This window comes from Notolepis coatsorum (assembly GCF_963971535.1).
Source record: "Notolepis coatsorum genome assembly, chromosome: 3".
NCBI classification, from domain to species: Eukaryota; Metazoa; Chordata; class Actinopteri; order Aulopiformes; family Paralepididae; genus Notolepis; species Notolepis coatsorum.
In genome coordinates, this window is record NC_140167.1 from 118,552,818 (window position 1) to 118,577,593 (window position 24,776).

Here is a 24,776-nt window from a genome sequence, read left to right on the forward strand (position 1 = left end):
GTAGGGTATTCTTTGTCTTGTGAAATTACAGTGTGCCATTGTAACAGGTGTCTGTTCATGAAGGATGAGTACACTCTCTGGGGTTGCTAATCCATCCAGCTGCCCTGCATATACACACTAATGGGACGGGACTGGATCAAACTAGCCTGGTCTGGTCCGGTACTGGTCGGAGTCTGAAAGGGAACTGACCTGGTCTGGTCCGGATCTTAACTTATTGTGGACTGTTGTGCCTGTGCTAACCAGCTGTGCTTGGTGGTGGGTTTTGTTTGCAGCATTTTGTTTGTGCTAAGTGTGAGAAACCCTTCCTGGGACATCGCCACTACGAGCGCAAGGGCCTGGCCTACTGTGAGACCCACTACAACCAGGTAACTCACTCACTGACTGACTGAATCTGATTCATCATCTCTGACAGGTAAGGTGTTGTAGTTGAAAAAGGTGCCTCTAGTCTTAACTTAAGATATGATGAGCTGTTCTTATATACAGATTTGTTAAAGTGTTTTTCTGTAACTCTGTAACTCTACCGCCTTCCTCAGAAGCACCACAGGTAGGTGTTGTGGCGTACGGTTAGCTGTCAGCGGCTGTGTTGCCGGAAGTGGCATCTGACTGACAGCTTTTTAGGGAAGCATTCCAACACCTGGAATGGTGTCTGTCAAAAAGGAAAAAGCTGCCGGATAACAACGGATGTCTTTGTTTTAACCACTAACAGAAAGACAGCCATATGACCAGCTGACCACTAACTGTACGTCACAACACCACTTGTTACAGACGGAAATGTCAAGGTAAAAAATAACTGTAGACTGTACACACAAACGGCTTATAGTAAGGTAAGGTATTGTAGTAGTAGAAGTAGAATATCTTTATTGTCAAGTACATTTTTACATAGGCAATACCTGAAATTAGTCCTCTGCATTTAACCCATCCTAACTAGTTAGGAGCAGTGGGTAGCCACAGTCCAGCGCCAAGGAAACAACTCCAGTTGTAATGCCAGAGCCTTGGTCAAGGCCAATGGCAGGAGTATGTACCTAGCATGCATGTCTATTGTACTCCTGACTGGGCTCGTATTCCATTTAGCATGTACAGAAGCCTGACATGTCAGACCCATGGAACCTACCCAAAGCTAGCTCTGGAGAGCTGTGGGTCCATGGGACTGACATGTATTATTGTGTCTAAAGTCCACATCTAAAGTGATTTTCCCCACACCTTTGAAAACCGAACCTACATCTGTGAGTATGACTGGATGTCAATTGACCTATCTCAGGGAAGCGACAGTTGTGATTGGAGAATCAAGAAAAGAGGGCGGGGTTTGAGATAGGTCAATGGACATGTCAGCAGTGTATGCTGTACCATCTCAATGGTAGAATGATGATGATGATGATAACTGATGATTATTCCTATGTTATGGTACTGCTAGTGGTGATGTTAAGAATACATACTGTCCACATTCAAATCATCCTTTTTGTTTGTGTTTGCTTGTGCTCCAGTAGCCCATGCTTGGTTTGCATGGTTCCCGAATGCAGCATGTCATGAGATATGATAGAAGACTGCCAGTGCCTCGTTGTGTAGTTTAATTTTATTATCAATATTAAATGTATGTCACTTACTAATCCCCCATTTCTATTTATCGGCCCCCCCCCCCCCCCCCAGCTGTTTGGAGATGTGTGTTACCACTGCAACCGCGTTATCGAAGGCGATGGTGAGATGAGGATAATTCTTTTTAATCATATGACATCATGTAGGCCTGCTTACGTGCCTTCACACAGTGGTGGAAGAAATACCCAGATCCTTTACTCCAGTAAAAGTGGAAACACCCTGATATAGAATAGAACTCTGGTCAAATGAAAAGTCCTACATTCAAAGTCCTAATCGAGTAAAAAATTAAAATAAAAAATATGAAAGCGCTTGATATTAAATGTACTCAAGTATCAAAAGTAAAAGTACTTCAAGTTCAATGTCATGCCCTCCTATGTCGATAAAGAAGCATTCCATCTTTGAGTGGTTTTGCATACAGTATGTGTAAGTGATGTACTTTTGGACTTTGAGCCAGCCAACAGAAAGAGGAAGCCATCAGGGAAACCAACATTTGTGATTGGAGAATCAAGGAAAGAGGGCGGAGTTGAGATAGGTCAATTGTGGTTTCCCTGATGGCTTCCTCTTTCTGTTGGCTGGCTCAAAGTCCAAAAGTACATCACTTACACGTACTGTATACAACTCGATGACATGTTTTGTATGCAAAACCCTTCCGTTCAAATGAAGTAGTACTAAATGTTATAGACAACTTGTAGTTGGGGTGAAAGTAGGATATTTGCTTTGTTGTAATGTTGTGGAGTAAAAGTATAAAGTCCCCTTAAATGGAAATACATATGATGATGATGATGATGATGATGATGATGATGATGATGATGATGATGATGATGATGATGATGATGATGATGATGAAGACTTTATTCCAGACTCAAGGTCCATATTACACATATACAAAACAACAACAAAAATACAATAACAAAAGAAACAAGGCCAACAACATATATTAAAATACATAAAGGCATCGATTCCAATGTTTCCACAAATCAGAGGAGTACCTAAGTTGTATCACTTTGTTTGACATCAGTAATGGCACCTATTATCCTGTGTTTTTTTACTCTAATAGTCTACACATAAATTTAAACATCAAGTTCCTCAGCAGAGCATGGAAGGTGGGGACATTTGTAGTCACAAACAAATAGCTTGCACTAGTCCGTCTTGGGAGCTTAAGGAGGATCCTAAATGCATCATTATATGCTACCTGCAGTTTTTTCATTTTTGCTGTGCTATAATTACACCAGGGGTGGGCAGTATAAAATGGAGTACAATAGGCTCTGAACAGGCTTATTTTCACATTGTCTGTACACATAAAATGTTCGTGCCAGCATCTTGGCCTGTGCATACACTTTGCAGCACTGGCGCTGCACATCAACATCATCACACATGTCATCAGTGATATTGTGACCCAAATATCGCACACTCTTCATCACATCTAGCGCAGTCAGACAACAAGAAAAAGGGAAACTTTTGCTTCTGGTCCTCCTTAGTATATAAAGAGATATAAAATAAAGTAAAGGTATCTTTAGATTGTACTCAAGTACAGTAGAGAAAAAGTACTTAGTTTCTTCCCACCTCTGCTTTCATGTCATGTTATTGGTCAGAAGAAGACTGCCTTGCTATTACACATGCATTATTAGCATTTGGGCATTAAGGACGTGGCTTAATCTGAATGCATTTCCTTTGTGCATCAGTGGTGTCGGCCCTGAACAAGGCGTGGTGCGTCAACTGTTTCGCCTGCTCCACCTGCAACACCAAGCTCACCCTCAAGTAAGTAGTGGCACTAGACCCTGTGGGAAACACACAAATAGAACCGACACAATGAGATCAGACCAACCACAAATCCTTCCCTCAAGTCGGCGTTATCAACCCAATTGAAGCATTGATCAATTCATTAATTAAGAGTATTTCTTTGGTGTTATGTGTAGAGTTTCTGAAGATGCCATATAAGGAACCGTTTTAACCCTTCCAGGTGGCCTGAATATTTTCCACAACAAAGACGTGTTTCCGCGTCTCTGATTGACCAGGTCATGTGACATGTACGCCCAATCGTGGGACCGCACGTTTTTGGATGGTTAAGCTTAGGCGCTCTTTCGAAGTTGGTTAAGGTTAGAGTTTGTCTTAGAGCATGGCGATAGAACGCCTGCCCTGATTCCAAACTCTAACCTTAACCAACTGCGAAAGAGTCGCCTAAGCTTAACCAGTGATAAACTAGGCGTTAGGTAGTTTGCAGGCTGTTCGACCCGGAAATAGGCGCAGAACTTGCCGTCCCACGATTGGCACACATGTCACATGACCTGGCCAATCAGAGCGCAAAACTCGAACGCGGAAACACAAATTTGTTGTGGAAAGTATAGACGCTTCCAGGTGTGAGTTTGGGGGGAATTTTATCCTAAGAATCCTAGGGGTCAGATTTCTACCACCCTACAGCTTTAAATGGCCAGACGTAGCCGGTATCATCATTAGAATGTTCTGTTCTCAAAACTCGAATCACACCGGCATGGTCGCAGTCTTTATGTTTTAGGAATAAAACTTGTAGATTAGTCAAGTCCTCTCCTGCTGTCCTCTTTTCTGAATCTGCTAGTCATTCACAGCATCTGTGCTGCCTGTTTACTCAGTCTGTCCATCTGCCAGTCTCCCTGCCAACACTCTAACTGCTCTCTCCCATCTCCTGTCTATGACATGAGTCTGTGTCTCTTCCTTCTCCTCCCTCCTGTCCTTGTGGTCTGCTTCTCCATCCCTCCTCTCCTTCTCCTCCCAACGTCTTTCTACCGCTCCTCTTTTTCTCTTCCTTCTCCTGCTTCTCCTCTCTTCTATTCACTTTGCTCGGTGGCCTTGCCTTCTCCTCTTCTCCCATCTGTTCTCTCCACCTCCTCCTCCTCCTCCTCCTCCTCCTCCTCCTCCTCCTCCTCCTCCTCCTTCTCCTCCTCCTCCTCCTCCTCCTCCTCCTCCTCCTCCTCCATCCTGTCAGGGCTAAATTTGTGGAGGTGGATCTGAAGCCAGTGTGTAAGCACTGCTATGAGCGCATGCCGGATGACATGAAGCGCCGGCTGGCCAAGCGCGAGCGCGACTCCAAAGAGAAGAAGAAGATGAAAATAATGCCCATGTGTCTGTAATCCTTTCTTCCTCCTCTCTCCCCACTTCCACTCCTCCATCCTTTGGTTAGTCCATCCTCGTTCCTTTTCTTTCTTTTTCTTCCTGTCCTTTTTTTATTTAAATTTTTTATCTCACGGTGATCTGTCCTTTCTCTCGTCGTAGCAGGTGTGTTCTGGTTAATTGAATTAGAGAGATATGAAAAATGTATTTCACTTAGACCTTGTTCTGTGATAGATCCTGTGGTTGATGAATGTGACGCCTTCTATATCCCTTGGCTTGGATGATGTCTCTAATCCACAATCAAATCAATCAATCAATCAAAACCTTGGAAACAGGGACCATGATGGAAATAAGTGCTTGCATTTTATCATGTTTTTATCCCTTGGATGATGTCTCTAATCCACAATAGAATCTATACATTCTGTTATTTTCAGTCAGAAGTCGTAATGACACAATTGCAGATAAGTGATTTCCCTCATCCAAAATGTTAATGTTGCCGTTTTTGATATATTCTTCTGAAATTCCTGGAATTGTTAGGCTTTCATCATCTGTGTGTTGTATCAATACAAATAAAATACAAATAGAGCCTGTTAACACATAGAATTGCCTCATTCCGCTGGATTTTATTTTATTATCTATTGACAGTGCCGAGAGATGAGAGTCGGAGACGGTGGATCGAGGCAGAGTGAATAGCATTTATTAAGCACAGAAATACACCATGCTACTGCTACATTGTTTGCAGTCGACCCACATACATAATATACATACACAAATGTTCTAGAATATTGGTCATGACATCATTGATTGATTGATTGAAAACTTTATTAACAGATTGCAGAATGGGTACAATACAGTACAGCTCAATACACACAATTGTTAAGGGGATGCAGACCAGAGAAAGACTTTCGTCTTGTTTACATCAGGGTCCCCCATTTTCAATTCATCAGGACATATATGACATACATGACATACAGATAGTCAGTACTGCTACATCTATACATTTATGACATACCAGATTTGCAAATACAGTACTGTTTGTGATACAGAAGGAGTCAAGAAAAGGGAGTATATACATTTGACGTAGAAACTGTACATTGGAGGAGGTTGGGTGGGGGGGGGTTGGGTACGTTGGGATATTGACAACCATACTGGGTAATTTACATTGGAGGTGGTTGGGGGGGGGGGGGCACACTGTATAATCAAGCAAAACTGTACATTAAGGGGGGGGGGGGAGACACTGTACAAACAAACAAAATTGTACATTGGACTATTGACAAAACCATACTAGGTAAATGACTGTACATTGGAGGGGGTTGGGTTAGGATATTTACAGGGGCCAGTGGTGAATTGCAGTCTCCCGTAGGTGTCCCTTGAGGGAGGTTTTGAAAGTGGGTAGTGATCCACATTCCTTTACAGCTTTGGGTAGGGCGTTCCACATTGATGTGGCATAATTGCGAAACGTGTTTAGTCCCTTATTTGAGCCGAATCTGGGTTTAACATGATTTGTGGAGCTCCCTCTGGTGTTGTGATCGTGGTATTCACTGACCTTTGGGAAGTATTTTGACATGTACATGGTACCTTGGTCGTGTAGTGTATCTTGTAGACCAGGCCCATTGCAAGTTGCTGTACTCTGTCGTCTACTCTAAGCCATCCTAGGTTGTCAAAGTGGGCAGGGGTGAGGTGGGTTCTAGGAGTAAGGTCAAGCAGTAGTCTGACCAGTTTGTTTTGAGATGTTTGTAATTTTGTTTTTAGCGCCTTTGAGGTGCTTTGGTACCATGAGGTGCAAGCATAGTCGTAGTACCCCTGAATGAGTGCTCCTGCCAGAGTCTTCAGGGTATTCTTGTTTACCAGAGAGGAGATCCGGTACAAGAATCGAGTTCGTTGGTTGACTTTTTTTATTACATTGGATGCCATTTTGTCACAGGAGAGATTAGCCTCTAAGATGGACATCACCCATGTTCTAGAACGTTCGGCTATGACATCACCACAAATGTTCCAGCATGTTTGATGGTCTAGAATGTTCGGCTATGACATCATCACAAATGTTCCAGAATGTTCGGGCGGTACTACCGTGGGTGAATTATGTACCATTACAATCACTACACTATTCTATTATTATTTGTATTCTTGCACAATCAAGGCGGGCATGGCCACCTTCATTTCACTACGTGCCTCGTGTATGTATGTGACAAATAAATCTGTTGAATCTTAAACAGTGGTTAAAAGATGTGGTTTGGCCATGCTTGATATTCAACAGAACATACAAAAGGTCTGTAACAAACAGTCCTTCTCTTCGTTCCAACAGTGTAGAAAACTCAAAATACGGCTCAATGTGACTGAAAATGATAAGCAAGTCACACACGAGATTCAAATTCCTCTTGTGACATCACCTGAATACATAATGGCCGTGAAATATTCACATGTGAATTCTCAAAATGTAAGATTATATTGCCATAGATATATGAATAATATAGCATGCTGGATCTGTGAATATGACTTCAGCCATACACCATAGAGGTATACTGTACTGTATTTTGTCATATCACTCTCCATGCAACTCCAATCTTGTTGGTTGTAGAGTGAGAACAAGTAGGAAGTAGAGCTTAGCCGTGTACAGAACATACGTATCGCATTTACAGTCACCACTGAAGACGTTTGAATGGCCTAACACATTACATCACCAATCACCATTTCCCCATGGCGCTCAGTCACAAGGTGAAGGAGCGGCTTTGTTAGCTTTGGCTCCTGGGCCCTCATGCATCAATGTGGACGTAGAACTTGACCTACTTCCACACGTAAGCACGGAATGTAGAACTAGCGCACGCACAGGGAAGTCGGCATTCATCACACGTGCGTACGCAGGCTCTATGGTCCTCCGTGTTGATGAATACCACTTTGTTCTACCGTCAATGCTCGTGCATGATTATCCATATATGGTCATGAAAATGAGGAAACACCCCCCATGGGATGTGAAATAATGGACGGACCCGAGCGGGACTCCGAGAAACTCCACGGAGAATTCACTGCTGTCGAACCAAGAAGACACTATCGCGTATTGTGGGATAAATAAAAGGCGGATTTGTAAACGGTGATGTCAGATATCAACGGCTCCCTAAGACCAATTCTGCCTGGACGGCTCAAAATACTAATAAAGACCGTTCGTTGACCACTGTTTGGCTGGTTGTGTGTCATTATAACCGTGCTTGTAATATGAATGCCTTTATTAGTTGTGTTCGATTGGCTATATGATTTTTAGATGCATCTATTTTGTTGTCGGCTAATAAAGACCGCGCTGGAATATGACTGCCTTTTCCCGTGTTGTTTGATTAATACCCCATGGATTAAAGTTCTCCTCAATTTTATTCCAAATCGCGATGGATCTCCCGTCAATTTTCTACCTGCTGCATATGATTTCTAGAGGCATACTACAATCTATTTTGACGTCAGTATTGGGTAGCCTATATAAACAATATAATACGAGAGCATATACAAGAACAATGAATCTCACTGCATGTATGATAGCCTGCCTTTCAATACATGAACTTGAATCCCATCATATACATAGTCTGTCCACTATAGTGTCATTGCAATGCGTTTTCTATTCTTTCTTATACAGTAAAAAGGGGGAAGAACACTATATTAATATGACTTGTATTCTGCTTACAGCTTCGAAGTTCCACTTGTTTCGTTTAACGTAAAGCCTTTTAAATATAATCAAAACGTTCCCGTGTTTCTGCGGTCTGCGCAGAATAATAACGAGTTGAGCTTTATGATTTATGATGAATTGAAAATGGGGGACCCTGATGTAAACAAGACGAAAGTTGGTCTGCATCCCCAATTAACAATTGTATGTACTGAGCTGTACTGTACTGTACCCATTCTGCAATCTGTTAATAAACTTTTCAATCAATCAATCAATCAAGCTACGCGGAGCGCAGTCAGTCAGTAGCCTACACCCCGTATATTCCGATAACGCTATATAAACCATGCTGCATTCATTCTGAGAGAAAGATCTATTATTCCAAATGCTATTTATAGGGTTTTGACCATAATTACACTACTGTTGCTATTTTACAATGAACTATAATGAACTACGGTTCGTACAGAACGTGCCAGTGTTATTATGCACAGAAGCTCATTTCCTTGTTGTAATAATATATTCTACCACTGGGCGCTAGGTACGCCAGGTCTGAAATGTGCGTAGATGTAAGCACGAAGTCAAGTTCAAGTTGAAGTTGATGAATCCCACTCTTTGCTTAGAAATGATCGTACGCACAGGGTAAGCACAGATCTGTGCGTAGAACACGTTGATGCATGAGGGCCCTGGTCTCTGTGTGTGGTGGTGAAACACTAATCACTTCCGGAGGTTCTCTGGCTTGACTGAGGAGGCCCCATAGGGTGCCACACGTGCCCCAGCATGCTGGTCCATAGCCTAGGCTAATCTGCTTTGGGAAGGAGCACTCTCCAGAAGCAGCCAGTGGGGAAAGGGTTGTGGAGGGTTTACTTACTTTTTTACTTACCGTACTTTTCACACTATAAGCCGCACCTGAATATAAGCCGCAGCAGCTAAATTGAATGATGTGTACATATATAAGCCGCACTGGACTATAAGCCGCAGGTGTTTTAATGTTTAATTACCATATGTAAGGGTTCGTGCACAGAGGGGATTGTCGGGAAAGAGATGGCTGTTTGAGGAAGCTCCCATTTATTAACATTTTTGTTTAAACAGGAACGATAGCCAGTTAGCAGCGCCGGGTACAGTAGGTAGCAACGTTAGCTCTCATAACGTTAGCCAGTTAGCAGTGCCGGGTACAGTAGGTAGCAACGTTAGCTCTCATAACGTTAGCCAGTTAGCAGCGCCGGGTACAGTAGGTAGGCAGCATGTTGAAAGAGGAGCCCTGAGCTGCTCATACACTAGACTCTTGCAATAATGGTTTGTTGACGTGGTTGACGTGCACTGCTGCAGCAGATTTAGGAGTCTGATCTGACGGTCACAGAGCTGAGGGAGCGCGCCCAGTTAGCTGTAAAAATCCATAGATTAGCCGCAGGGTCGAAAAATGGGGGGAAAAGCCACAGCTTATAGTCTGAAAAGTACGGTACTTTTTTACTGTATGAAGCACACTCAGGGGCTCATACAGAACCAAGCATTTCACCGTAAAGTACATGTATTTTATTGTGACAACTAATAAACAAACTTGAAACTTGGAGGTCGGGTTGTTGTTAGTGGTGTGAAAGCCATTGTTTATCGAGAGAGAAACCACAATGATGGTGCTTAAAGAAGAATTGTATTTTTCTGTATGTATACATGGTTAGTGTGGTGACTTGTTTAACTATCAACCAAAATGAGGAACCACTGAAAACTATACACGTTACAAAAGACAAATATCCCATTAAGGTGTAATGTATAGTTTTATGACAGTGAAAGCTTGTCATATTCCATTCCATATTTTGCCATAGCGCATATCATTCAGTATTCCCCATGCCATGTCAGCAGCATGTTTTCATGATATGTAAAGTATAACTGTCAATATTCTTATGACTAATCGCCATTGTATTTAAACAAACCAGTATGCATGCATCGCTAATTGATCATTTGCAAGGCCACTATGGTAGTGAATGCTGTGTGGGTGAGACAGGCACTGACACACGGCTTGTTGCTGTTATCCCTCTCCTCCTCACAGGAACAAGTTTGTGGAGTTCGACATGAAGCCGGTGTGTAAGAAGTGCTACGAGAAGTTCCCCCTGGAGCTAAAGAAGAGACTGAAGAAGCTCTCCGAGACGGTCGCTCGGAAGTGAGCGGGCGGATAGATGGACGGCCATGATATCTTATCACTGGTTCCTGGGTGGACATACTTGAAAGGACAGTTGCGGACACATTTCCAGAATTTGAGAGAACATGAGATAATATGTAGTATTTCATGTTTAAGGTTGCTATAGGGGTAATTTGGATTGATTATGAGAAAAGTGTGTACTTTGTCCTTTCAATTATGGCTACAAAGAGATGAGGATCAACTGACTGACGGACGGCAGACTCTAGTTGGTCAATCAAGTCTGTTATTCAGTCAGTCTATAATGGTAATTTTGCACACAGTGCCTTTGCCTGAATATAACCTTCAAATGTTTGCCTTATTACACTGCTACACTTACTGAAGCCAAACACATATTGTCATGGTCCTGTATTTCATGAAAATAAAAAAATTAAAAGTATTAGGAATGTTGTTATTATAGCCATGGTGACAGATTGTATTTGCCAACTCCTCTATCATTATCACGCCAAACACTCCTAAACAGACTGCTACCTGTGTTTTGTTACAGATATTATCATTTCTTATATAGCCTACATCTACAAAGCCAAAGAGAGGTGACAGAGCGGCATTTGTAATATCGACTGCCATCTGTTGCTATAATTTTTTGTTTGTTTGTGTTTGTATTGCTTTGTTGTAATATTCAACTATGTTTCTCTTTTATATTATATAAAGTAAATATATACAGTATATCCATCTTGATGTAGCACCACCGATTTTCTCTCTGCATAGGTTGTTGGTTCAAAATAAATAAACACTGCTTTTATGTTACATTTTTAAATTGGCGATTCAGCATTGTGTTTCTGCTACGTTTGTTATGTGATTTTGCTATGTGCTTGTCATATGTTTGAAAGCCTTGTGCAATCTGGTACACATGTTGATGTTGTAGCCCAATAGCTTGTGGCATGCGCAGGAAGCGGATGCAGGAGTAATGTTAAATGTGAGAATGTGTGTTTCCTTGGTTTGTAATCCAAGCAAAGTGATCCTCTTGAGAGGTGTGCTGACTTCCTTAGGTCTCAGATCCTCTTAGGAATTAAAGTTAAACCCAATAGTTAGTTAAAGAGGAAATAATCATTTCCACATTCAAACGATTTCAGCTGAGCAGTATTTGACCATAGAAAATATGTCTGATACATTCCACTGTTGTATCCATTACATAACCTAGTGCTCCTTCTGAATAAACCATACCATTACACTTATCATATATTCTCACATAGTATTGCAGTGCTTCAGGCAATATTTATTTATGTACAATTTCAAGATGCATGTTTTAGGCTTGTATGGAAAGCACGCATACAGTATATATTTCTTTTTTTCATATGCCGAATTGTATTCACTGGACTTCTCCGAATAAAGCTTTTATCCTTGTGCCAGAACGTCTTCATTAAAATGTGCGTGTGTCAGTTGTTCAATATTATGTGAGAGAGACACTATACTAGCAGCATTTGGATTTAGAGTTGACACATGGTTGACACACACCGCCCCACCTTTAAAACAAGTGCGTCAGTTGTGCGTCACGTTGAGAATTTCAAATGCCATTGGATAAGGAGTCTCGGTCAACTCACACTAACCAATCGCAGAGCGTTATTCAAGAAATCTGTACACCACGTGATCCCTGCTGCCATTTAATGTCATGGAGTCTGCGCACTGGTTGCTAACCGAAGAGCTTCCAACGAGCTGGTATTCATGTCGATTGCTAGATTTTTGTTGTTGTTAATTTCTTGTATTCTATACATCGATAGTTTATAAATATTTTGGATTTCACGCGTCTTCTCGAAGCCATGCGGCGGAGTAAGGCCGAAGTGGACCGTTACATCTCCTCGGTACAGAGTTCGTCTCCTTCACTGAAAGAGGTGAGTTGATAAGCCGGCGGCTAACGTTGGTTAGCTTAGCTCTGCCATCATCATCACGCCTCGAGCAGCACTGTGTGTCGGCTCAGCCTCCCGAATACAAACTGAAACCTGTAGTCAAATATATAGTTCCGCTTGTAACTTTAGCCTGAATCTATCTTGTTAAATCATCGTCCCTCTGATAAGACAACGCGTTACCTGGTAACGTTAACTTGTGACTGACTCGCGTGTTGCTCCTGTCCTGCCCTCACTGGGGAAATTGCGCGGCAGCAGGAGAAGCTAACATCGGCTATAATGCTTTGCTTCTGCTAGCCTGCCTGACCGTCTGCAGATCTACTAACATCTATCACTTCACCCCTCTTCATGTTTACTTGTTGCCCGTCCTGCTAGCCTCGGATCTGAGCGTTAACATGAGCTATTCCCGTTTCAGTGCCGATGTTACGTCAGTCTGAGTCAACAGTCATTCCCCTGAGGGATCATAGTTGGCTTAACATCAGTTACACACTTCACAATAACATTGCCTTAATTTAAGACATTGGTTCTCAAAGTGCGGTTGGGTTCCAGGGGGGTCCCCCCAGCTAAATGGAAGATTTTAATATCACTAATAGTTATTATAAGTTAACACAATTAAATGAGCGAATGACCATTATCATAGGTTCCACTTTCTCGTCTATCATCTCTACACCTACAGACACTTTAAATTCTGAACTAAAGCATTATTGCATCTATCAACATATCTTCTCAGATGGGGGGGCCCTGGGACAGAATCTTGTGAAATGGGGGTCCATGCCATGCCCTATTACATGTTAATGTGTGGCTGTAGTGCCTTGACATTAAAAAAGAACCACTGGCAAGATGCCTAAAATAATCAGTGACAAGTCTAATGTTACATTATATAAGAACGTGTAGAATAGACCATATAGGATAACTGTTAACGCTAGCAGTAGCTGGTCCTTTGGTCGCATCTAGACCTTGAAATCCACCTTGAAATATCAGCATTGTGTAACAATAACATATTGCTTTCCTCACAGAAGCCAATCAAAGGATTTTTATTTGCTAAACTGTATTTTGAAGCAAAGGAGTATGAACTTGCAAAAAGGTGAGCTCACAAACATCAATGTTGTTTCCACTGTCATTGAAAATCGTCCCTCATACAGAAGCCTATATATAAACTATACTCATGTAGGTGTGGATTGTGTGTGTGTGTGTTTTATAGACATGTTTCAGAGTATCTCAAAGTCCAGGAGAGGGATCCCAAAGCACACAAGTTCCTTGGCCAGCTCTATGAAAAAGATGGCGATATCAACAAAGCAGTGGGATGTTACAAGGTATGAACTGGATCATCTGGACATCCCACAGTCCTCTTTAGCCTCTTAATAATAACTCATCACAAATTTTCATCTTCATTTTCGACCGCTTAATTTGTGTGATGTGTGATGAGGTTGGTGTTGGTCTTAAACCTGTGTGTCTGTGTCTCCAGCGGTCGGTGGATTTGAACTCAGGACAGAAGGACCTGGTGTTGAGGGTGGCTGAGCTACTGTGCAGTAAAGAGGAATGTGCCGGCAGGGCTGAGTTCTGGGTGGAGAGGGCTGCCAAGCTCATGCCTGGCCACCCAGCTGTCTTCAACCTCAAGGTTAACAGACCTTCTAATTCTTCTCTTTTTTTTTTTTTTTTTTTAAACATGCAGACAGCAGTCTGTCGCGACTCTCAACATGTCAAGTCATGGGGCCAAGGATTTAATTTTGCTTCAGTAAAAGCGTAGTAAATGTTTTGCTTCATGAAAGTTGATCATTGTCCCTAAGAATATCAATCGACTATGAAAAGGCTCAAATGAGGCAAATTCAAAGGGCATTAGAATAGTAATGATACAATTACAAGCAGCTGTAAAATGCTTAGTTAACAAGTTTATTGTGCGTTGTATTTGCTATTATAGGTAGTATAAATGGGAAATGATCATTGAGTATTGGGCTGTGCTTTGTAACATTCATTCATTAGATTTTTCAAAATTCATGAAAAGGAACAAAAACCAGCGAAGCGTTTTCAGTTCACCTCATATTAATGTTTATTATTACTTCTTTCTTTCCTTCTATTTTTTGGTTCAAGTTATTATATTTTCGTTCCAAATCTGAATGCAATGTTGAATATTGAATTCCTCTTTGACGGTCCTATTGCATTCCTAGGTTTCTCCTAGGAATGGCGGATGGAAGATTCTAGGGACAAATATAAGGCTGTTGGAACATATTAAGACAACATCCTAGTCTTTATGTTTTAAGCATGACCTCACTGGGTTTTGAATATTTCATATTTTCATGCAGTTCATCAGAACAACAACAAAAACGCCTAAAATGTAATTTGCAGTGAAATGCTTGATCCCATATATTAAGACTTGGACCCACAAAATCAAAACTAAAGTCAAGTGTGACACATGATTCAAAGTCCTGAGACTTTACTACTATACATACTTATCTTATCTGTAGTTTGGTAGTTTGGTCTGATGATATGAGACCAGTCAATGACCCATAGACTAGCCTACTTTGTGTTTGACTGGATAGATTGTTTACAAACTGTGTGGACATTTGATAAGCACATGGTCTTGACTTGGATGTATAGCTTCCTTCCACTGCCCTTCCCCCAGCACCTGTCGCCCCAGCACCTGTTGCCTGGCAGGCGCATCTGTTTTGACAAGCAGCTCTGTGTGCATGTGTCTCTCTCTCTCCCTCTCCCCCTTCCTCAGGGGGTTGTGAGATGGTTTTTAGTGGGTTCAAATATATAAATAGATGTTTGTATTTCTAATCTTTGGTACAGTTCTTTTGTGAAATAATTAATATTTAATGTCTTAATATTATTTTAATTTAAGTTGAACCTTTTATTAATCCCGTTGGGAAAATTTGTCCTCTGCATTTCACCAATCCTAACTATTTAGGAGCAGTGGGCAGCCGCACATAGTGCGGCACCCGGGGACCAACTCCAGTTGTAATGCCAGTACCTTGGTCAAGGGCAGTGGCAGGAAACTTAGCATACATGTCTTTTTGGTGTGGGAGGGAACTGGAGTACCCGGAGAACATGCAAAACTCCACACAGAAAGGCCCCCTGCTGGGGTTTGAACCCGGGGCCTTATTGCTGTGAGGCAACAGTGTTAATCAAATAAGGCTATATGCACATCTGCTTTAATGCTAGTGCAGAATAAGAATCAACAGGGGGGAAGTAGATCCCAACAACAACATGCTGCTCAAAGTCTTGTATTCATACATGGAGGCAATCAAACTTAAATCTCCTCCTCCCATTTTCCAGGAGCGTCTGCTGAGCCGCCAGGGTCAGCAGGGCTGGAACCGCCTGTTCAACCTGCTGCAAGAGGAGCTGTCGGCACGGCCGGCTGATGCCCACGTCAATGTCAAGCTGGTGCAGCTGTACTCGCAGGACGGGCGGCTGGACGAGGGGGTCAAACACTGCCTGGCAACCGAGAAGAAGGGCCTGCTGCGCCACAGCCTGGACTGGTACACCACCGTGATTCAGACCCTTCAGGTGAGGGGGGACATGGTCGTTTGAACAGCAGCACATGCTGGATGCAACAGCCTGGGCGCCTGGACACGTATTCTGTCTTCCTTAGGGATGGGTATCGTTAGGATTTTATCGATACTACTACTCTTATCGATACTGCTTAACGGTTCGGTACTTTATCGATACTCTTATCGGTTCTTTTTTATTATTTTGCAAGAAAAAAAACAATTAATTAAGAACAGAATCGACATTGCTTTATTATTCTTTTATATAAATAAATATTATTTCTTCAACAGCAGCAGCAATGTTTTAAATGTGTCTGAATTATAGACTTTTTATAATTAACAACAAATGTAAGATAAAAAAGTTGGAGTCATACAATACTATTTTGATTGACAGTCGATTCTGCCAATGACGTCACACCGCTTGCACCCACCTCTTCTTCTTACCACCAATCGGAAGCTCTCATTCGTTTTTTTACTTCCGGAATGTCAGCCATTACTCTACTCGAAGCTCAGGCTAATAACGTTAGCTCCTCGCCAGCCACATTGACAGCGCTTATACATTACTGGCAAATGTCTTGTTGCACTTGTGGAAAACGGCCAACAAGATTAGTTTGCAATGTTTAAATTCCTCAAAAAAAAACTATAATTTCTCGAGTACCGATAGCAGTACCGATAACGTCGGAGCTTATAAATACTCCGATCTTTTCTAATATAGTACCGGTTCCCGTTTAGAACCGGGGTCCGGGGGTCATCCCTAGTCTTCCTACACTCTGTTGTTGCACGGTAGTGACGGGAGTCCAGGACCCAGATTCAGGACATGGAGTTGCACTGTGGGACCCAGGCTCTTTAAAACCTATGATCAGCCTGGCTACCCTCAAGAGTCGACCCATTCAAGCCACAGCCCATTCTGTATTATGACTTGGTGTTGTTACACGGTAGTGACGGGAGAGTCCAGGACCCAGATTCAGGACATGAATAACACCACAGTGAATAACACCATGCTAAAAATGACTAGGGATGCACGATATTGATTTTGACACCGATACCGATAACTTTATGCTCCTCAAGCCGATACCGATAACCGATATTTATTGTATTATAATATTTTTTTTAACTGTATATATATATATATATATATATATTTTTTTTAGTATTTATAAGCTCCGACGTCATCGGTACTGCTATCGGTACTCGAGAAATTATGGAGTTTTTTTTTAGGAATTTAAACGTCGCAAACTAATCTTGTTGGCAGTTGTCTGCGCGGGGAGCTCTGTGCTCTCTGCCTGCTGTGCTCTCTCCTCTCTTCCCCTCCCACACACACACACACACTCACTCACACACACAGACACGGGTGCTGCGCTGCCGAGTAGGCTACAGACAGCTCTGCTCTCATAATGGCGGACAGAACGAAATGTTCAAAAGTCTGGGTCTATTTTACTAAAGTCGATCTATCTATCTCTCCTCCCTCGGTCTCTCTCTGCCTGCGCGAGCGGGCTGTGCTCTTACACACACTCACTCTCACACACACACACACACACACACACACACAGGTGTGTGTTTGAGCTGTACTGTATTGTACCCATTCTGCAATCTGTTAATAAAGTTTTCAATCAATCAATCAAGGTGCTGCCGAGTAGACAGCTCTGCTCTCGACAGCACCTGTGTGTGTGTGTGTGTGTGTGAGTGAGTGTGTGTAAGAGCACAGCCCCCTCGCGCAGGCAGAGAGAGACCGAGGGAGGAGAGATAGAAAACGGCCAACAAGATTAGTTTGCGACGTTTAAATTCCTCAAAAAAAGTCTGGGTCTATTTTACTAAAGTCGATGCTGACAACGCTCGTTGCCACAAGTGCAACAAGACATTTGCCAGTAATGTATAAGCGCTGGTACTTGTCAATGTGGCTGGCGGGGAGATAACGTTAGCTCCGAGTAGAGTAATGGCTGACAATCCGGAGGTAAATAAACGAACGAGAGCTTCTGATTGGTGGTAAGAAGAGGTGGGTGCAAGCCGTGGGACGTAATTGGCAGATCGACTGTCTGTCTCCGAATGTAACGTGACTACGTCACAGCCAAGAAAGGGAGCGCTGGATTTGTGAAAAACTCCCTGTTCCTAAACCACACGCTATCAGTTTTACCACAGTACTGGCAAAACGGGAGGAGGCTATAATAAAAACAAGCGCCCTTCATCCAAATCCACCCACACCGGATTTCTTTTAACCAAAAAATTTATTATATGTTATCGGAGCTATCAATAACGTTATCGAGTTTATCGGGATGACGTCATAATTGCTGATATCGGAATTATCGTGCATCCCTAAAAATGACCAGACATAAGAAACTGCCACTGAGCTTGTTCAGTACCTTCTTGAGATCACGTGTACAACAAATCTAAGGAAATTAATAAAGGGAAGATGATTAAACGGAAAAGGTTTTGTAGATTCAGTACTGAATTCTGCCATCCGGACCCATGCAATTTGAAATATTATTATAGAATATGAGGCCTATAAATTACGTTATTATAGCCAACTTGCACACTGGAGGATCCGGCCAAATCTCCTCTTTCAAATGGCAGAGTTCAATTTGGATTTAGTGCCGGACCGCACAGGCGGAAGAGGTTAACTAGGCTTGCTTTGTCTCGTCTTTTAACTAATAGTAGATACACTACAATATTTCTCACCCATGTCTTAACCCAGGGGTCAGCAACCTTTACTATCAAAAGAGCCACTTTTCCCCCTCCCACAAAATAAAATGCTCAGGGAGCCGCACAACCTATTTACCCTTAAAATGAAGATAACAGTGTATAACGTTTTATATATCCCCAAGCATACCCCACATTTAGCATAAAACCCCTGACAATTGCATACCCAAAGTAATTTGTGATTTATTATACTTTATACTTAGTCTTATAGCACACAGTTTGTTGCATTAATGGAATTATAAAGCAACAAAAAGAAATACTGGCTGTGTAGACCTACTTTGAAATAAAACACAGAAAAGGGGAAAAAACACTGGCATCTATAGACCTACTTTGAAATAAAACCCTGAACTATGCAGCTCTATTTGAGTCCTTCCCTTATTTGTGGAAAATCTATAAAATAAAAAGTACATTTTTCATTGTTCGCAAATTTCGCACCACATATCAGGCATACAGGTAATAGGGATGGGTACCTATTTGAACCGATACGGTACCGGTACCTGTGAATCGATACCGGTACCCAACGGTACCTTTTTTCGGTACTTTAGTCTCAAGAAATTTAATTTACCTACCTCAGTCGTGTAAAAAAAATCCAAACTTCAAATAACTACAATTTCGACAGTTTTCGGCTTGCCATTGCTCCGACTGCTTTGTTGTTGAATCAAGTCAAATCCTAGGTAAGCATAATAGTGCGTGTGAACGTTGACATGAAAAGAAAAAAGGTTAAAAAAAAAGTTATTTTTTTCTCTGTATCTCACTTGAATCGATACTCGGTAGTACCGACGTGTTTCGGTTCGGTACCTCAAAAGTACCGAATTCGGTACCCATCCCTAACAGGTAAGCCTGCATCGTTAAGTCGTGAAAGCAAATTAATCTGTCCACGCTGAATTAAACCCTCTATTTTCCTCAGACTTTACTTTTTTTGGATTTATCCATGGTTAGCTTACTGGGGGGGGTCGGAAACTCAAGATTAGCCACTTGCAGACGGCAGGGAGAGGCGCAGGGTGTGACGTACTGTATATTTTAGTTGATGAAATATTTTTTCATTTTAGTGTCACAGTATGACATCGATCTCCAAAAGAAGATTTTTTTTTTTTTATATAAAGCCCAGCGAGCCGCAGCTGATTGGCTAAAGAGCCGCATGCGGATCCGGAGCCGCAGGTTGCCGACCCCTGTCTTAACCACTTAAAGGAACACTCCAACATTTTGGGAAATGAGCTTATTTAACATATTCCCTGGAGTTAGACAAGAAGATACCTTTTTTGTCTCTCTACATGCATTAGGCTTAGGGAACGCCTGGACCGTTAGCCTAGCTTAGCTTCATCACTGGAAGTGGTCATACATTTACCTGAGTTCCCAACAATAATGTATTTTTTTCCCATGCTCTGTCATTTATCAATTATGGTGAAGTGAGTGACGTCCAGCAGGATCAACCAGAAGTCTCCCAGAGTCTCCTAGTCGCACAAGTCTCCCAGAGTATCCTAGTCGCACAAGTCTCCCAGTCACACAAGTCTCAGTCACACAAGTCTCCCAGTCACACAAGTCTCCCAGTCACACAAGAGACTTGTGTGTCTGGGAGACTTGTGTGACTGGGAGACCTGTGTGACTGGGAGAATTATGTGACTGGGAGACTTGTGTGACTGGGAGACTCTGGGAGACTTGTGCGACTGGGAGACTCTGGGAGGCTTCTGGTGGATCCTGCTGGACGTCACAAAAAATACATTATTGTTGGGAACTCGGGTAAATGTATGACCTACTTCCAGTGATGAAGCTAAGCTAGGCTAACGGTCCAGGCGTTCCCTAAGCCTAATGCATGCAGAGAGACAAAAAAGGTATGTATCTTCTTGTCTAACTCCAGGGAAGATGTTAAATAAGCTAATTTCCCAAAATGTTGGAGTGTTCCTTTAAGGATAGGACGGCTTGTATTAATTTTCGCGATCATGGGTATCTCGTCCGTTCAGGACCGTTCACAACTGGACATGGTCACTTGTCCGAATGGCTTGTCAAATGACACTCATCTGTGGTTTCGTCTTGTAACTCGAGACTGAAAGCACGCAATTGGTCGAGAGTGGTGTCCATCGAACGGCGGGAAGTTTAACTTTCCAACAATGTATTTAATGATCGGGAGAAACGATAGCCGGCAGACATGCGTGGCGGCCCGTATTCAGGCCTTCTATGTTTAAGAGGTTAATAGTAGGGCTGTCTTAAATACTTTGAAGCTTTGTTCGATGGGCATGGGATTCGAATATGAAAATAAAATTAGAATATATTAAAAAAAATCAACTCTGCCTCTCTTTGTTAACACATTGACCGCCAGCACCAGGGGGCGCTGATACCCCATTCATCGCCAGGTCTTTATTCAATGGATATAGTTTTAGACTGACATTTGCGAGTGCTTAAAATTAGGGATGCCCCGATCGATCGTAGCTACAGATAGCTCCTGATATCGATGTCTTATAACATTGATTCGATGCATATTCGAGCCCCTGGCTTGCATCGCATGAGGGCATGCTGAATGTGATTTGACCAAAGCAGAGTATACAAATAGGGTCCAGCTGCAGCGCCGGAGAATCCTGGCTGTAGCTGGAGGCTACTCGAGTACACACAGACAGTGGAGCTGTTTGCAGATAGCGAGCATTTTGACTTGTTGCGTGGTGGCGATGTCTCGCAGATAATACAACTACAAGTATGATTATATAATATATATATTTTATAAAATAAAAGTATATATTAATTTTATTTTTATTTTTTTATAAAACCAAAAACGATCTGTATCGGCCGATATGGCTCATAGACGATCGGTGAATGGTATCGGTGACAAAAACGTGATCGGGGCATCCCTACTTAAAATATATCTTATGGGTCTCAGTGAGTTCACAATGACGGGTGGGCGGAGTTACTGCTCGATGCCACCGTTGTATAGAACTGGTTCAACCGAGTATTTAAACCCCGCCCGCCCGGCTCAGATCGCCTCCTAAAACACACCAACCCATTTTCAATAAGATGCAATAGCTCCGCCTGGCAGTAGAGGGTGGTGTTGACCGTCTGCCAGCTCAGGCAAGCTCTGAAGAGGATACCAGAGGCTGCAGCTATGAATTATGAATAGATATAGCGAATAAATGAAATAACGATCCCAAAAACGAGTTGACTCGTTTCTGGCGCTCAACGCATGGCGGCCAATAATGAGTTAACTCGTTTATGGCGCAGAATGTGTTAATTACAACAAGCAATGCTGTTTGTTATTTAAAATGAGGTCGGACTTTTATAAAGCCTCAAATGACGGCTTATGAAAGCAAAGTGTTTCGTTTGTCTAAGATTTAAAAAGGTTTAAACTAGGGATGCACGATAATTATCGGGCCGATATCAGCAATTATGACGTCATCCCGATAAACCCGATAACGTTATTAATAGCTCCGATAATATATAATAAATTTTTTGGTTAAAAGAAATCCGGTGTGGGTGGATTTGGATGAAGGGCGCTTGTTTTTATTATAGCCTCCTCCCGTTTTGCCAGTACTGTGGTATGACTGACAGCGTGTGGTTTAGGAACAGGGAGTTTTTCACAAATCCAGCGCTCCCTTTCTTGGCTGTGACGTAGTCACGTTACATTCGGAGGCAGACAGTCGATCTGCCAATTACGTCCCACCGTTTGCACCCACCTCTTCTTCTTACCACCAATCAGAAGCTCTCGTTCGTTTATTTACCTCCGGATTGTCGGCCATTATTCTACTCGGAGCTATAACGTTAGCTGCTCCCCGCCAGCCACATTGACAAGTACCAGCGCTTATACATTACTGGCAAATGTCTTGTTGCACTTGTGGCAACGAGCGTTGTCCGCATCGACTTTAGTAAAATAGACCCAGACTTTTTTTGAGGAATTTAAACGTCGCAAACTAATCTTGTTGGCCGTTTTCTATCTCTCCTCCCTCGGTCTCTCTCTGCCTGCGCGAGGGGGCTGTGCTCTTACACACACTCACTCACACACACACACACGGGTGCTGTCGAGAGCAGAGCTGTCTGTACTCGGCAGCACCTGTGTGTGCGAGTGAGTGTGTGTAAGAGCACAGCCCGCACGCGCAGGCAGAGAGAGACCGAGGGAGGAGAGATAGAAAACGGCCAACAAGATTAGTTTGCGACGTTCAAATTCCTAAAAAAAAAAAACTCCATAATTTCTCGAGTACCGATAGCAGTACCGATGACGTCGGAGCTTATAAATACAAAAAAAAAAAAAAAAATGATAAATATATATATATATATATATATATATATATACATATATAAAAAAAAATATATATATATATATAATACAATACATATCGGCTTGAGGAGCATAAAGTTATCGGTGTCAAAAACATATTTTTTTAATCTCGAAGCTTCAAATTAAAATCGAATCTCGGCCCAGAAGCTTCGAATTCCAAAAAAATAAATTGAAGGTCAGCCCTAGTTAATAGGGCTGCCCTCAACTAAATACATTCTAGTCATAGGTCTAATCCAATAATAAATTAATGCATCTATCTGGAAAATCCCATTTCCCACATTATTGTCCATCTTCTGCAGATTAATTTAATCATGCAGAGGGAGCTCTTTGAATTTATCAAACACCAAAGCATAAGTTGTGAGTATTATTGTGATGCCTTTCATTTCCCATCCAAATAGGACTACATTTTAATGCACAAGAGGGTTTAATAGAAGGTTGTGTTGACTCCTGTATGACCCTGTGTTTCAGGAGTACCTGGCCCAGCCCAGTGTCTCTACCAATGAGATGATGTGTCGTTGTCTCCAGCGAGAGCTGCTATTGGCCCACTGTGGCCTACTAAGACTCACACTATCTGGGAAAGGAGTACAGTCCAGCCTTGATGCTCTCAAAAGGTAGTGTGTGTGTGTGTGTGTGTGTGTCTAGGCTTAATGTAATAATAGTATCATGCTGGTTTGGTGATGGATCTGTAGATAATCCTTGTTAATGGGATAGTTTGGATTTTTGGACATTTAAGTTGTATGAAATACTAGCCAGTAGTGGATGTAATGCCATTAGCTTACTTACAGGGTGCCGTGGTCGGGAGTTTTGGCTTGGGTCAACTTTCTTACTCTTATTTACTGACCTACTTATCCTCCATAAATCAAAATATATGTCTCTGTCAAACATCACCAATGTAAACAAACCTAATACAGCATAATCTATATATATATATATATATAGTTTTAAAAAAACGAATATTTATCTGTTGCCTAATGTTAGTCTTTATATCGAAAGCCCAGTCAATCAACAAAAAATTTAAAACCGGTCCTAGTTCTTATTTTTAGTGGTGGGGTTACCCATTTGTTTAGGTTTGGATCACTGATTGAGCCTTTATTAACGAATGGAAATTCCTTTTTTCCTGCACTTTTTTTTTTTTTTTTTTTTTTTTTTTTTATATATATACCGTAATTCCTCTAATAGTAACCGGGTCTCAAATACAAGCTGGGTCTCTATTAATGACCGGGTGCGCTCTTGAGCTAAGCAATTATAAGCCGGCCTCCTAATACAAGCCGGGTTACTAATATACTGAGCTGCACACTGAGCTAGTTACTTGATTTCACTTTGAAAACGTTGAAATGACCAGTGACCACCTGTAATTGCACTGTTTACTATTTCATACAGTACTTTGTTTCAATAAATGAACCCAGTACATTTTACTGGGTTCAAACTGACACAAAAAGTTGATTTATTCATTATGATCCGTTTGAAAATTTGAAATATAGGCCTCCCTCTTATACAGGCCTCCTCCTAATACAAGCCTGGTACCCGCTACAGTTGAAACAAATACAAGCCGGGGTTACTATTAGAGGAATTACGGTAAATAATCTTTCCCCCCTCCTTTTTCCTCCGTTTTTCTCCCATCCCAATGTTAGTAGTTATGCTAATTCCCAACCCCCTTTCCTGGTCGCTGCGCACCTACCCCCCACAGTCGGTCTGGGAGAGTGGAGGCTATCACCGGTTCCTGAAAGGCAGCGAGCGAGCGAACTGGAGACGAAATCGCGCGCGACACTGTCCTGATATGAGGTGGCGTCTGTGTACCTGGAAGCACACGGGGGCAAAGCAGCCTGCGATTCTTGACCAATAAAAAGTGTTTAGGGGCGGGACTCTGCCGCGTAATCGCTCAACTAGAGACACAGCGAGCGAATATTTGAGGGGGGAACGACATCGCCGCTCAGTTCGCTGTCGCTCGCGGCAGGTCAGGATAGTCTGATTAAAACGAATACATTTTAATCATTTT

General features: G+C 42.1%; 2 protein-coding genes across 3 annotated transcripts in view; both read left to right on the top strand.

The window, feature by feature from the left end:
- The window catches only part of LOC311225448 (LIM and senescent cell antigen-like-containing domain protein 1), a 51,124-nt gene extending 39,276 nt beyond the window's left edge, over nt 1-11,848 (top strand). Inside the window, 4 exon segments of the mRNA XM_084310728.1 lie at nt 273-365; nt 1,645-1,693; nt 3,273-3,348; nt 10,356-11,848. Coding sequence (XP_084166854.1) covers nt 273-365; nt 1,645-1,693; nt 3,273-3,348; nt 10,356-10,470 — 333 coding nt within the window. The 3' untranslated portion in view covers nt 10,471-11,848.
- Nucleotides 11,849-12,169: 321 nt separating this feature from the next.
- The window catches only part of ranbp2 (RAN binding protein 2), a 114,184-nt gene continuing 101,577 nt past the window's right edge, over nt 12,170-24,776 (top strand). For both annotated transcript variants that reach the window (XM_084310724.1, XM_084310725.1), the window contains exons 1-6: nt 12,170-12,331; nt 13,360-13,427; nt 13,545-13,656; nt 13,809-13,961; nt 15,620-15,850; nt 23,249-23,391. In XM_084310724.1, coding sequence (XP_084166850.1) covers nt 12,260-12,331; nt 13,360-13,427; nt 13,545-13,656; nt 13,809-13,961; nt 15,620-15,850; nt 23,249-23,391 — 779 coding nt within the window. In that variant the 5' untranslated portion in view covers nt 12,170-12,259. The remainder of the gene's footprint in view (nt 12,332-13,359; nt 13,428-13,544; nt 13,657-13,808; nt 13,962-15,619; nt 15,851-23,248; nt 23,392-24,776) is intronic.